The sequence below is a fragment of the Labrus mixtus genome, chromosome 19, assembly GCF_963584025.1.
Source record: "Labrus mixtus chromosome 19, fLabMix1.1, whole genome shotgun sequence".
Lineage (NCBI taxonomy): Eukaryota > Metazoa > Chordata > Actinopteri > Labriformes > Labridae > Labrus > Labrus mixtus.
In genome coordinates, this window is record NC_083630.1 from 23156077 (window position 1) to 23170376 (window position 14300).

The window sequence follows — 14300 nt, forward strand, 5'->3', positions numbered from 1 at the left end:
GTTGTTGATACTGCGAGGTGGAAAATTTGGAGAGGGACAAAGCAGCCCATCTCTTGCCGTCGCTGTGACCTTGGGTCCCTGACAGATACAAAAGCGTCGGCGCAGGGCAGCATTCCTCAGAGCAGGTAAACAGAGCCTCCTCTAATCCCTCTGGGGGCCCTCAGTCTGCTTGGAGCTCAACCACGGCTTTTACAAATGTTGACATTTGCAAAACGAACAGTCTGGCATTCTGGAAAACAAAAAACTCCCCGTATCTAAGAGAGTTCTGCAAATGGCAGCCCTCTGATCTGTCCACGCAGGGCAAGCATTTTACTCTGGCGTGTCAGAAAAGCGGCAGAGAACTCAGGACGGCAGCGGTAAGTTTGGAGGGAAAAGACACGTTTGGGTTCCTGAACATGGAACGCACCCTCAAAGAAAGACTTCTACATTCATTTAATGGTAGAATCATAAGCTCACCTTTTGGTCCTTTCCAACACCATGTCAATTAGTCATCAATGCCATGTGAAGACAACCACAGCAGGCTACTATTTCTTTCAAAGCAGGTTAAGAAAATGCAGAATTTACCCTTTAAGTGGGACAGGAGAAATGGAAACTGTCATTAAAAGGAGCAGCATGTAACTCTGACACCTAGTGTTTAAAATGAGTACTGCAGTCCAAATTCTAAACTTCATAGAGAGCTGTCTCCCCCCCCCCTCCTCTCTAGAGTCGATGCTCACACAGGTCACCATGTGGTGGACTCTGAAGCTTCAGTGTTTAGCCAGCTCTGCATCGGTCTGTAAACCTTTCTGCGTTAGGGAAGTGCAAAACAAAATCACAAGTCCAAAAGCAAAGGTTAAAACGACCTGTCGGAAAGGAAATTTACCTCTGGGACGGAGCCTGAGGTGAGGGGTCAGGAAGGTGCCCTCGGTCCTTCCATCTGGTCCGTGTCCTTCAAAAGTTGCAGAGACCGGCTCAGGTGGGTTCCACAAAACGTGCAACACATGATTTCACCATGTCACCATGATCGACGTATGAAACAGGACAGACTTTCAGCGACAAAACAAATCAACTTCAATTTCAATTTTGTTTTTTTAATTTGCAAATTTGAAGACAGTAAAAGTGCTAAACGATGCAAACAAAAAAAAAAAAAGACAAGGAAAGCAAAGACAAAAAACATCAACTGGTAAAGACTTCAACGAACATTTTTACCAGTCCTGAATAAATTAATAAACGACAGAATCTTGTTTGAAAGGGAACGTACCAAATGCCTCTGGAATTTTTAAAGGACACAGCCTATATATGGAAAGGTTTTTGGCCTTGGTCCTTCCATCCGGTCCGTGTGGTTCATAATTGCAGAGACTGTCCACACCAAAAGCAAGACTGCATTTTCAGGCTCAGGTGGGTTCCACATAACGGGCAAAATATCATTCAGTCACCATAAACTCCAGAGGACACATTCAACACTGACTTGTGGGCCATTTAGTACGTTCCCTTTTTGGCATGATTACGTCATTTTGAAATTTGTTTGTGGACTGGTGTAAATGTTCCACACTTTGTAATTTTGGTGTGCACTTCCCAACCAGCGTAAAAAAAACTGACTTGGATATTTGACAGCGTGCAGCGACATAACGGTCGTTTGTGGTTCAGGAACATGCAGGTCAGTTGTTTCTCTTTGAATGGTTTGTTTCCAGATTAACCCAAGAGGAAGCAAGATAACTCGAGAGTCAGGAAAGAGGGAACATATTCTCCTGCGACTCAGGATTTCCCTTTTCCCCTGACTCGTCTAATCACTGCTTTTTGAACAACACGAGATAATCGAGGCCGACAGAGGTCAAAGTGAAAGTCGATCTCAGAGGTCTGAATCTTGAAACGTACAGAGCTCATCACACGATGAGTTTTTTTTTTTGAGAATTGAGAACCATGACCTTCACAGGACACTACTTGATGTCAGGCGTCAGACTCTAAGGCCCCGTGTCCACCTAGCGTTTTATTTCTGAGCTCCAGCGTCTTTTTTTTCTCCAAATGTTTCCAATGAGGAGAAAGCGTTTGCAACAGCAGGCAGCTGACTACAGAAAACTTGCAGTGTCCGAGCACTCAAGTTGAAAATCTTTAAACTTTTCAGAAAGGCGCTGTTGACGTCACCAGCGCTCTTTTCCAAATGTAGGATATTTCCCTGTAGTTTTGCCGCCTACACATCCTCCTCGCTCCGTGTCTGATCAATCTCAAAATATAAAACATGCAGTAAAAAGTAACGGTGCAGTGTCGGTCATACAGCGGCCGTTGTCATGGAGACAGGACGGATGTACAGCGCTTTCCTTCAGCACACACACGCTTCATGCAAAGAGCTCCCGAGCGCACAGCCAGCGCTTTTCTGTTTTTCTGGAAAAACCTGCAGCTGGACACGGGGCCGAGACCTTCTGATTGGTAAAGAAGTTTTTGAAAACTGAAAAAAACAAACAAACTCAAGGCTGTTTGTATCAAAAACATTTATTCTTCTCCAGTTTCTGGTTTCAGATTTGACAGATTCTTCAATGATTTTCCATTCTTTAAAACAATCTCTTTAGAAAAATCACATTTCACATGATCAGAACAGATTACAGCGATGTCAGAACTTTCACAGAACAGAACTTTGTGGTAAACATCGAAATGCAAACACACAACAGGACGGAGGCGTCAAGTTTCAGTACAACTCACGGCTGGACTTCAGTCATTTTTCTGTGTGCACTGTAATGTTCAAAATCAGGAAAACCACTGTCGGGGTTTTCTTTCTTTTTTTTCAAAATCCAACCAAACTCATAGTCAAGAGGCAGGACGCCTTTTGGTGCAGTGAAAGCCATAAAGTGGCGTCTGCTCTGTGAACCCGGCTGCTGTCACAGATGGAAACCTCCATCCAGTGGGCTAACAAACAATCCAGGTAGGCCCCCCCTGCTTGATACAGAAGTCTTAAGTTCAAGAAGAGAAATGGTCACACATGTATGCAAGTCGGAAGAACAGCGGTGGCAGGAAAAGCAGTAATGGAGGGAAACGTGGTGGCCCGCCCCCCCTCCTCCCCCATGAGGGAAGTAAGCTTAAGTAAAGTCTTCATCCGAGCCTGGACTCTGCACGGCTGCAAAAGAACCTGAAGTGTTAGGTGAGCGAGTTAAGAGAAAAAGAAAAAGTGTGGTAGAATCATCGTCTGCTCTGCTCCGTCAGCGCGCTGCGGAGAAATTAACACATTAATACATGACAGCGTCGTCGTGTTTAAGGGGATGCACTGACACCTGTCGTGACTCGTTGGTCGCTTCAGGTGTGTTTTCATTGGACGAATCTCAAACAGTGCCACCGATAAACATGTGCAGCCCAATGGGATTAAACCAGGAAGTACCACGTGTTGGACCATGCCAATGGTTTCGCATTATTTTGCAATCAATGCTCCTTTTTTTTTTTTTCTTTTTTTTTTAATACGACTTTTTGTGACTCAGGCAAACGCAGGCCATTTGAAAACCACAAGGGGGCCTTATGCTGGTCTGGAACATGTTCCATCTTTTGTATAGTATCTTCTACCCCAGGGTGTTTCTACTCATTCAACCGACCACACAGAGACATAAAACTGGGGGTGAAAAACGATCAACAGCACAACGTTGACTCAATTTGATAACTTATTAAAACAACATGCAGCGAATGATTTATCAATATTCCAGTACGTTAGAAAGCCTTTCACAAATGTGGGATATGGCAAGACCCTTCAAGTGGTTTCAAATGACCCGATAGAATCTGCTGAAGCTGATCTTAATAAATACACCAGCGGGACAAACTTCCCAACTCAAATGTCAGATATTGAATCTTTTCCTGATAACCAAACAAACAAGTAGCTGCTACATCGTGCAAGAGTAGCCTAGCACGGTGCGACTCAATGTGACGCTTCATCCCTTTTGCAGCCAGTTTATTTTCCATTCAGTGCCAGCGTGGAATAAAACCAAGAGCTGCATTTGAGTTGGGAGAAGTTTGAGATACGCCTCTCATCGTGTTCAGACGTTGACGTCCAGCCTAAACCTTTGGCATGGTCCCTTTAAACTTTGGATTTTGGAGCTACTGTAGCAGACACGACATGCGGTGTCAAAGTGGACCGAGACCTGCAGACGAAGAGAGAATGGAGTCATTATTTCAGCCGCTCTGCAAAAATGTCAGCACCATCCACAACACGAGGGACCTGTTGAACGAATAAATACAAGTTAAGTTGTTTAGCATCCAACCTGGTTAGTGTGGTGATCTGAAGCTAGTACATGCTAGACATTAGCAGCCAAGATAAAGATCTCTTGTGAAAACACAAGAAAAGCCCAGTAGGTATCTCATATTTAAAGACCCCACTGCAGCCACACAGTACGAGGTGAAATGTGTAAACCACGTGGCGATGGAGCACCACTTCCTCAAGGGGAATTACGTTAAGAAATAGTAAAAATGTATAAATATATGTGTTCTTAAAATTAAGATACAAATAGATTCAATTTGAATCTGTTGTGTCATTACAAGACCAGAAGTCTCATAACATAATAAAACTACAACCGGCACAGCCAATACTTTTTTTTTTGTCTTTCAAATCCACAGGATTTAACCACAGCTCTAAAAAAATAAAAAAGTGTAACGCACAACATAAAATACAGTCAGGTCAGAAGAGTTATTGCAACACGAACCTCAAAGACACAAGTTCAACTCAAAACAAAAAGGAAACAAACACATGAATAAGTCAGTTTAGAACAACTGTACATCTTACAAAAACAAAAACGCAACCACTCAAATTCAAGGATTTACAAAAAGTAACAAGGAGACATTTTGTTTCAAATACCCTCGTTTGTCCCGATACCTTTTGAAACTTTCAGAGCGTGGTGAGAATCTCTGGTGAGAGCCATTTAAACTCGTTCAGAGTTAAAGTGCAATACCACTAAATGTGTTAATTTAATGACCGCATCCTGTCGCGGCCTTGGTTCAACATGTACCCGTGAACATGAGCGGATGTGATCCCAAGTCTTGGAAACACAGGACTTAAAATGTGACGTCATCAAGATGCACAGCTGGTCTCAAATGATTAAAAACAGGGTGAACGTCTTACTGTTAACGCTACATATTAGCTTTATAAAATGGCGTATTAAGTCAATTAAAAAGATAATTCAAAGTGCTTTTCTCTTCAATGACTCCGCCTTGTCGGAGCTGCAGGGAGCTGAACATCAGCATGACGTCACAGTTAAAGTGCACGACCAAAATGTTCTCGTTTCTGACGGCGAAAACAAGTTATTACAAATCCCATGGTCAGTGGCATTCCCAGCGATCTGTATGAGGTAGTGTTTATCTCAAGGTACACAAGGTGTTAAAGCTGCTCAGTCAGTGGATGTGATATGTTTGTAAAAGGACCTCACAGAGTACGTTTCAGTTAAAAAATGCATTTTTAAAAAAAGTTACACGATCAGTAAAAGGTAATGAACCGTGAAGGCACCAGACACGAGGACATCAAACACAACCACACGTCTTTGGGCTAAGGTTGAACCGGCTTCACATACCTGCATGCTCACGGTATATTGGCCACATTTTTATTATTTTCTTTGTTTGTTTTTTTTCCCTTAAATGTTTTTTCTTGTCAAACGTCGTAAAGAAAACAGAAATATGGTCCAATAATTCCTCCATTTTTTTGGGGATCTGAATTAGAAACAAAACACTGTCTTGTAAAATTGATCTATGTCCGGACACGTTAGCTTATCCTTACATATATATATATATATATAAAAATGTTTAACTCTATACAACTCGAGTAAAGAATAACTCAAAGGAAAGCTCTGGACTACTTTGCGTACATGATCACTACACGGATAATGGTTGCCCCCTCCGATACCTGCGTCACATTCCTGCGATTTATTTACACTTCTGAACTCCGGTGACTGATAAACTCTGCGATTTGATGTCCAATTACTCAAAAAGAAGTCCTTTTGATTTAACGCTGTGTGGACAGAAATGTTGTGCGGTGAGTAAAAAAAAACATGGGATGTGTTTAAAGAAATAAAAAGAGCCTAACAGAGCGGCACTCGCTTTGACGAACATGCAAAGTTAAACTGAGAGCTTGAGATAGAAGTGATGACTGAGCACTCCCTGGACAAGAACATTTAAATAAAGGGATGTGGTTAAGATCATACGGGACGTCCCATTAAAGAAAGTGATATCAATGTCGTTACAGAATGAGAGTAAGTACGGATATGGGAGTTCCATTTGCAGGGGGAAGTGTTACAGTGAATTCTGCTCTCACATAATCGGCTGTTTGTGGAGCGAAAAACAGCAGTTCAGAGCGCTCAACCAGGTACATGTCACAACCTCGCCACATGCAGACGTTTAGAGCGAGTTAACCCCACATGCATCCTGCAGCAAAAATGTACGAAACGCGTACGCAGCAATTCTTTCCGAGAATGACGAATATCAAAAATTTTACGTTTACATTTAAATGTAAAAAAATCTTTAAAAAAATGAACTGGACTTACTCGTTCCCTCGAAGCACACTCAAACACTAATGAGAAACGTGAGTTTAACTTTTCCATAATCACACATACAACTAAAAAAAAATATACATCCCAAAAAAGGCAAAAGGGAAAAAACACTCCAGAGATGGATCCCAGGTTAACAGTTAAAAGAAATGACAACATTTGGAACGAGGAGCGGCGCCCAAATGACCTAAACGAGAGATAATCCAAACGCTCTGATCCTGAAGCAGCATTGAAACGGAAAAGCAACACAAGAGGAACATTTACAACTCCCTAAACCAAAAGGGTAATCTTAAGGAAACCATTTTATTATCCTGCGCCAAATTGGTCCCAGTCACTGCCATGTGTGTGATATTCAAATCCTCATCCGTGCCTGTACACATGGCCTCCACTAGGTGGTGCCATTCACCCAAAAACCGCTTGGAAACTGTGCACTGAAAGACTGCTTCGGTTGGAAAACATACATCACCGTGAGTGTTGCAATACTGCCATCTACAGGCGGGCCAAGAACACTGCTGTGTGAGAAGTCTGGCCACAAGCGTCTCCTGCACTCAAACAAATCAGCGAGCCACAAAAGAAATAAAATAAACTACTAGGGAGGTTTGTCATGTTTGGATTTGCAAAGCTGACATGTTCCTTTTTCACTCGGTGATGAATGTAACTGAAGAGGGGAGCAACCATTATCCCATTTTAATTTCTAATGAGCATCCGTATAAAATGTTCAAAACATTCTAAACAAATTGCTTCAAAGTAGGATTAACTGTCCCAGTGTCTCTTCAGCGCCATTTTCCAACAATGGACATTCTGGTAGACAAAGTCAAACAACCGCGCGCTCGCTGCCGAGGTCGTCCTATGCACTGTTCTTCCAAGTTGATGAGTGAATGATGCATCCTGTGCAGAAATGCTGCTGACTGTGTTTGACCCCCCCCCCGCCCCCGCAGAGGGCTGCAGGATGATTTCCTACGCCAGGTCAGAGAGCTGCACAGGGGAAGGCTCCCGCGCTGGGAGAGAGTGACATCTTGTGACGGGACTCCCACCTGGCTCTTTTCATGCTCCTCATCCATCAATCAGCGACACGTCAATGTGGGACAAATCAATCATGTGCCTGTGTAGTAATTGTGATAATGTTTGAAACCATTGTCTCAGGGGCAAAGATACACAAGAACACGTTTTTTGTATTGCAGTAGCTTAATGCAAGCAGCATGAAAAGGCAACAAAAACACAAATTAATATCTCTATAAAAGTTGAGAATATGCATTACCTGTGGAAGCTTGTTTGAAAGCTCGCTGCGTGCTCAGGACTGGAAAATTTAGCAACCGCTTTCCTCTGCTGGGGCATCATTTTGAACATCTGCAACACATGGGGGGGGGGCGTATAGTTGAAGACATTCAGCACAGCCAGGTCGTCCTCTTATTGCACAAGCGGCGAATGAACACATCCACTTCCTTTACCCACCTAATCACTACGACAGAGGGCGCTATGGGACCACACTACAAGAAAATGCAACTACTTCCACAGTGGAGGGTGCAAAGAGACATCTACGTCATGAGCAGTCTTCATGGTTTTTACACAGCAATCATATGAAACAGACAATGACTTGCATATCATTAGTAACAGCTCTGACTTCTGAATGTTAGACTTTAAACCGACTACGGTTATTTGGGTTAGTTCTGAAACAATCGATGTAATCAGTGTACGAGGAAACATACAAAAACATTACAGAGGGTGTATAAAAGTGTTTTAAATGCAGTACCGACCTCTATGGGCCCGATGGACCTGAGAAGGTTCTTCAGTTGCAAGTCCGTTGTGGATGAGGAAAGGCCCTCGATGGACACGGTGCAGCGTTCGCTCTCTGCACCTCTCTGGCTCTGTCTGGTGGCCACCGGACGACCTCGACCCATCTGACCAACCCCTCTACCTCGGCCCCGGCCCGACACCACGACCTACACCAACGCCAGGTGTGAGAAATTATTTTTTAATTATGAGGTTAAAATAAATAAATAATAATAATAATACGGGGGGAAGATTGAGGCAGCGCATACACTCGCTTAAAACGGGGCATGTTGATGTTTTAATTCTGCATTCAGGCGAGTGTGCGGAGCAGCTATAAGGCTTCTCGGCACACAGTGAAATGTAAAAACGCTGTTTTCTCTCAGACACACCAGGCTTTCACATGATTGACTTATCATATTTCTACATAGAGCGTCAACGTCAGAACGTGATGCATGTGGGATGGCATATCTTCATTTGAGCTTTGAGAGTGAGAGGTATGTTTTTTTAGCTGCAGAGGAAGAGGAGGAGGAGGAGGAGGAGGAGGGAGAGACCCCAGAAAGATAGGGGAGGAGGTAGAGGGAGTATCTATGTGTGTGTGTGTTGGGGGCGGGGGAGCATGAAAGGAAGAGGAGCCATGCAAGCGTTATAGTGACTGCCTTACCCTGTCAGTGTCAGTGAGAATGGGAAGTGTGACAGCAGCCTGCTGGTGACAGGCGTGCAGAGAGGCCAGGGGACCCTGTGTAGGCCCCTGTGTTACACTGCTCTCAGCTTGTCAATACTCCTGCACCTGGCATACTGTCCTGTCTTATTACCACTGCTGCTCGATTGGTATGTCTCCTGAATGCCAGGTTGGCGCCAGAGGCACAGGACAACTTTACAGGAGACATTTTAGCTCCTTTTATTTTCAGAAGCCCAAAGTCTGCACTATTAATATATATCTCTGAGGTGAAATAGTTCCCGGTGTCTAACGCACAGGAGAAGGGAGAGCTCTCATTAGGACCTACCCTGTTCTGCTGTGGGTTGCCCGCTCCCCCTCGGCCAGCCTGCGGTGCTCCGCCTGCTCCCTGTGGCTGCTGTCCTGTCACGGTGACCTTCCTCTGGACTCCCTGGTTGAGCGGTGTTGCCGGCCAGGCGCCTGGTTGCTGCGCCGGGGTATCCGCAGCAACAGTCCCCTTTGCAAACTGAGTGGGGAAGATGGAGGACAGCACTAAGTTAGCAACTCGTGCAGAAATGTCCAACCTTTCTCTCCATTTGCAGTTGGGTGGACACGATACGATCATTCTAAACTGTGATCACTCAATAGTAAAAATCAAACAGTATTGATACCTGTAGCCACGGCAACAAAAATAGAAATTCTTTACACCTAACAATGGGTTATTTCTTATTTTTAACCACCAAAAATCACAATACATTGGCAACGTTTCTGTGTTTCTAAAGCTGTTTTCACACATGCACTTCTGTTAATGCTCCTGAAATCCTCCTGACCTGGTCGTTCACACATGCACCTCAGAGCAGGACACTATTCCTGTCAAGACAGGAGGGGGGTACGAAGCAACAGAGTCCGCTCGATGCTTTTCATATGTTTTCTGCAAGTGTGAAGGCAATTAAAGTGAGATAACCCAAACTTCTGCATCCTTCTGAGACACAAACAGACTTTGGATAGGCCAGTTTCGGTTGACGTGAATTTGAATGGACCTCCGCTGACCTCTCCGTTCCTCTGTCTTGTGTTTTTAAAGGTTAGGTACTTTTTAAATTAACGGAGATTGTATTGTTTTAAAACATGTGAACTCGGAAAGTACCACAACTTTAAACAACCTTGATGTGCAGGCATCATCGACTCTAATAATAAAATTGTGTCCAAAGTCGGTTGTTCTGTTTGAATGTTAATTAACTGGTCTCTATGGTTTCTAGAGCTTGCAAATAACATCAGGATGTTTCCAACATGGCTTCTGTTCTTTCTGCAGTGGTTTCTGTGAGCATGTTTACGAAATGGGCATTGTATCCATGCATGACACAATAATCAAAACAAATCAATCAATCATCGATTCCCAGTATGCCAAGTGTTCATGGACAACAGGGAGAAATGAAAGGCCGCCTCTCCACGGCGAACAGAAAAGGTGTCAGCACTGAAAGTGGATCCTCTTTCACACAATCTGTGGGGAATAAAGATCAACCCAACAAGGTGATGGTCTCATTATCAAATAAAGTCACAGCTCAACTCTGTTGACATGCGGGGAGGAATTGAAGGTCGTCTTTTTCCCCGACTCAGCGAAGAGATGTGACAGATCAATACGGGGGGAAAAGAAAAGAAGCGATATCTCTGACCTGTCCCCAGTCGAGAGTAAATGGATTAATCCCTCCTATAGAAATCACAGCTCCTGATTGCACCCATCAAATGCTAAGCTGCATTACACTGAAACGACAGCAGCTCGATGTGTACCCCATCCCCCTTACGCCCCCTCTCCCTCCTCCTGCTGCTTTTGTGTCGTGCGTTGCTTTGTATTATCCCTGATGAAAATATAATTTGCCTCTTATCTGTGTGCGTAAGCCATACAAATCCAAATCCTCAAAAGTGGCAACTTTCTTACACAGGTATTATGCTCTAGCAGCAGCAGCCGTGTTCAACCAAGAAAGATTAATTACAAGGGACTCGGATTGACATTCTTTTGTTGCCGTGCACCTGAGAGATGGGATGATGGGAAGGAAAAGCAAGCAAGGGATGACCGAGAGGAAAAAGAAGAGGAAGGAAAGAAGAGAGGAGGGAGATAACATTGTCAAGCGGCTGGTGATGACAGGAGAACAATGTGGGAGAGGGAGCATCAAGACAATCTTCTTTTCACCTCAGCTATAGGCTAGTTTCCATCTCTCTCTCTCTCTCTCTCTTCTCTTCCCCTCGCATTCCACTCCCCCTTTTTTCTCAAAGATGCGGCACATCAGATAGCTCTGCGCGGGTTTCCATTAACGCACTGACACTCAGTTATCTTCATCTGCAGCCAGACAGAGATTTTGGCTCGGCGGCTTGATCCTCAGGGATGGAGTCAGAAAGCGGCTTATTCCGAATACTATCACATCCCACCAACGTGTCTCATCAATGACAACTGTGAATGTTTAACATGCATGCCTTTGTGGCTTTTTCAATAGAATTAATGTGTAATTAAAGGGCAAAGAAGTGACTTATCAAGTGGTTATAAATCAGCCAGAAGTGGTAATTCTAGAGTTTGTTGATGTTACAGTCACCCTCTCTCTTAAAGGATACCCTCCTGTCCTTAAGAGAGGATATCGACCTTTAAGAGCAGCGATGAGACGTCCCGAACTCTACAGATAAATGTCATTCTGCTCTCTTAATACCTTTCTGTGTTCTTAAAGGTAAAATGTAAGTGCAGGCAACGTGACTTAAATACCAGTCCTCAAAGCTGAGGGGGGGAAACTCTTAACAAATCAATTGTGCCAAAGTGACACAGACATCACCGTGTCATTCCCATAGGTTAGATATCTTTTGGATTACAAAATAGACATCAGTGGCATTTCATTGCAAACCTGTCGTTTCCCCGAGAGGTTAAAATCTGTTCAAGAAGTATCAAATAAATGTCGGACATAAAACTGGGACGATGTTGGATGGATGAAAGAAAAAAAAATACACAAGCTTACCGCTCCTGAAAGTTTGACGAGCCTGACTTTTTGTGGCACCGTCTGGTCTATGATATCCGAGCTCTTAGTCCGTTGCATCACAGTTCTTTTGGCTCCAGGTTTTAGTCCTTGAATCGGAGTTTGAGCCTGAGCCTGGCCAGGACCCACAGAGGGAGACACAGGTATGGTCTTTAGGGGGGCCTGATTGGACTGGATCTGAGCACCAGGTCTGTTGACATTCTGCAGAGCCATGTTCCTTTGCTGTTGCAGCTGTTGAGGACTTTGACGGGGTCCGGGGGTTTGTGGCAGTTGGGTGCTACCCTTCACCATCTGCAGACGTGTCTTGACGTTGGGACGAGGCGTTAGGGTCTGAGCTTCACCGTTGGGAGGGATGGGGATGCCTTGATTAGGGTTATTTAATGATTGATTTAATGATTGTGGTGTTCTCTGGGGGAACTGTCTCTGCTGCTGTGGTTGCAGTTGGTTCTGCTGTCTTTGTTCATGCTGTTGCTGTGGTGGTGGTTGTTGTTGTTGTTGTTGTTGTTGTTGTTGTTGTTGTGCAGGGTGCGCCGTTTGCTGGTTTTGTTGTGAGGTTTGATTTTGTGAAGGAGCTGGGCCTTGACTCGGAGTGGAATTGAGCCTGTCCAGCAGCTCCTTCTTCCTCTCGCCAGCCTGCATCTGCCGTCGCATCTCCTTTCTCCTCAGGATCTCCTCTCTCAGGCGCTTCTGCTCCTCGATCTTCAGACGGTACTGCCTCGTCTCCTCATCTTCGTCGGGGTCCTGTTGGCAGAAAACACAAATTACAACATGACTATCTGTCTCTGCTTACTGGAAGGGTATTCATGTGCTAGTGTGTCCTTTTTGAACCATATTACTTGGCCTGACACTCAGATGTAATCAAAGGCAAAACCCAAGAGGAAAATGCAATAGTATTGATCTGTTCGTTCTAATGGAATGAGACTGCAGTCATTAACGACCTTATGATTGGGCTTTTAATAAATGGGAGTGCTTCTCAGCACACTAATAAGCTTGGCTGAGCTTACAATTTCTAGGTCACTGTATTTAGCAGGAAAAAAAGACAGCTTATAGTGTAATTTCAAAAGAATATTAAATTAAAAAAGCATATTTATCTAGTTTATTGTATCTATGATGCATGCAGACTGAGTGCTTTTTCTCTTGCTCTGAGTGTTAGACGGACGACCTGTGGTGCCGTGCTGGCCTGCGTTCTTGGGACTTCCTTGCGAACCACTGTCCTGCCATCTCCTCCAGGGTGGGATTCGGGCTTGGCAGCGACTTGGCCTCTTCCTCTGCCACTGCCAGGCACCGGCTGAGTGTTCTGCCCGGGACGCACCCCCTGCGTTGCCTTGGCAACGGGCCTCACGTTGGCAGCGGGGCGGGCACTGTTCATGTTTGTGTTGCCAGGTGCTACAGGGAGCTCCCGTAGGTTGCTGTTGCGCTGTTGCATTTGCTTGGAGACGGGGGTGTTCTGAAGAAAGGGCAAAGCACGAATCAATCCGACGCTCACATATTTAAGATTATATTTTTTATTCAGGGTGAAAGATGACGACAGGATGATGTGCAGGAGTTTGAATAACACAACGATTAAAATGGGTGGAGTGTTCTTTCTTCCAGCACTTAGAATAGTTGAGCTACTAATATGTAAATGTCTCACCATCCTCTGCCTGTTGGACATGTTTCGCTGTTGGGGGTTTTGAGGGCGTGGAGTCATCTGCCTGGGGCTACCGTGCGCCTGCTGTTGGTGGAAGGGATTCTGGCCGTGGTGCATCATGGGGCGAGGCTCATTGACATTTAGCTGCTGCTGCTGATGATGCGGTAGCTCCTGCCGATGATGTTGCTGGTGCTGGTGCATGGGCTGATGGGATGACAAGGGGTCGTGGTGCGAAAGCTGGGAGACAGGAGGGCCGTGCATTAAGCCCTGACAATCAAAAAAAACATCAGTAAACAACAAAATCAGAGCTTTGTATAACATATAATGCATTATTACTGTTATATTTCATTTTTATAAATCACTTCTCCTGAAATCTAATCCCAACATTGATTCATTCCTGCATACAATTAAACTCTTGTATTAGCACAACATAAATAATAGGACAATGGTGATTGGTCCACTAGAGGGAGCTCTTGCCTACATCTCTCGACAAAATGCAGAGGTGCCAAGCAGACATGAGTCTTTTTCCTCAACGCATCAGTGCCAGTGAATATGATATCAAGTCTAGTTTATTCATGTGAAGAGTACTCTAGTCCTCGCTCTTGTCACAGAAAATTTCAATAACGTAGAGAAAAACAGCCGACTAAAAATTCAGACATTTGTGCAGAGTAGTTGGGTGTTAACCAGGCTCCTTTATCACAACTGTTCCAGGTGAGAGACCTGACCATAGCATGCAAACAAATTCAAGAAACTAT

The 14300-nt window shown here is 44.4% G+C and overlaps 1 protein-coding gene across 3 annotated transcripts in view; it reads right to left on the reverse strand.

Annotated features, from left to right (window-relative positions):
- Positions 1-2448: 2448 nt before the first annotated feature.
- The window catches only part of rbm33a (RNA binding motif protein 33a), a 28849-nt gene continuing 16997 nt past the window's right edge, over positions 2449-14300 (reverse strand). For 2 of the 3 annotated variants that reach the window (XM_061064785.1, XM_061064784.1), the window contains exons 13-20: positions 13549-13812; positions 13078-13362; positions 11898-12656; positions 9254-9430; positions 8234-8419; positions 7738-7826; positions 3936-7581; positions 2449-3887 (exon numbers count right to left, since the gene is read on the reverse strand). In XM_061064785.1, coding sequence (XP_060920768.1) covers positions 7533-7581; positions 7738-7826; positions 8234-8419; positions 9254-9430; positions 11898-12656; positions 13078-13362; positions 13549-13812 — 1809 coding nt within the window. In that variant the 3' untranslated portion in view covers positions 2449-3887; positions 3936-7532. Of the gene's footprint in view, positions 3888-3935; positions 7582-7737; positions 7827-7931; positions 8031-8233; positions 8420-9253; positions 9431-11897; positions 12657-13077; positions 13363-13548; positions 13813-14300 lie in introns of those variants that run through there. The other variant, XM_061064786.1, reaches the window with a different exon arrangement.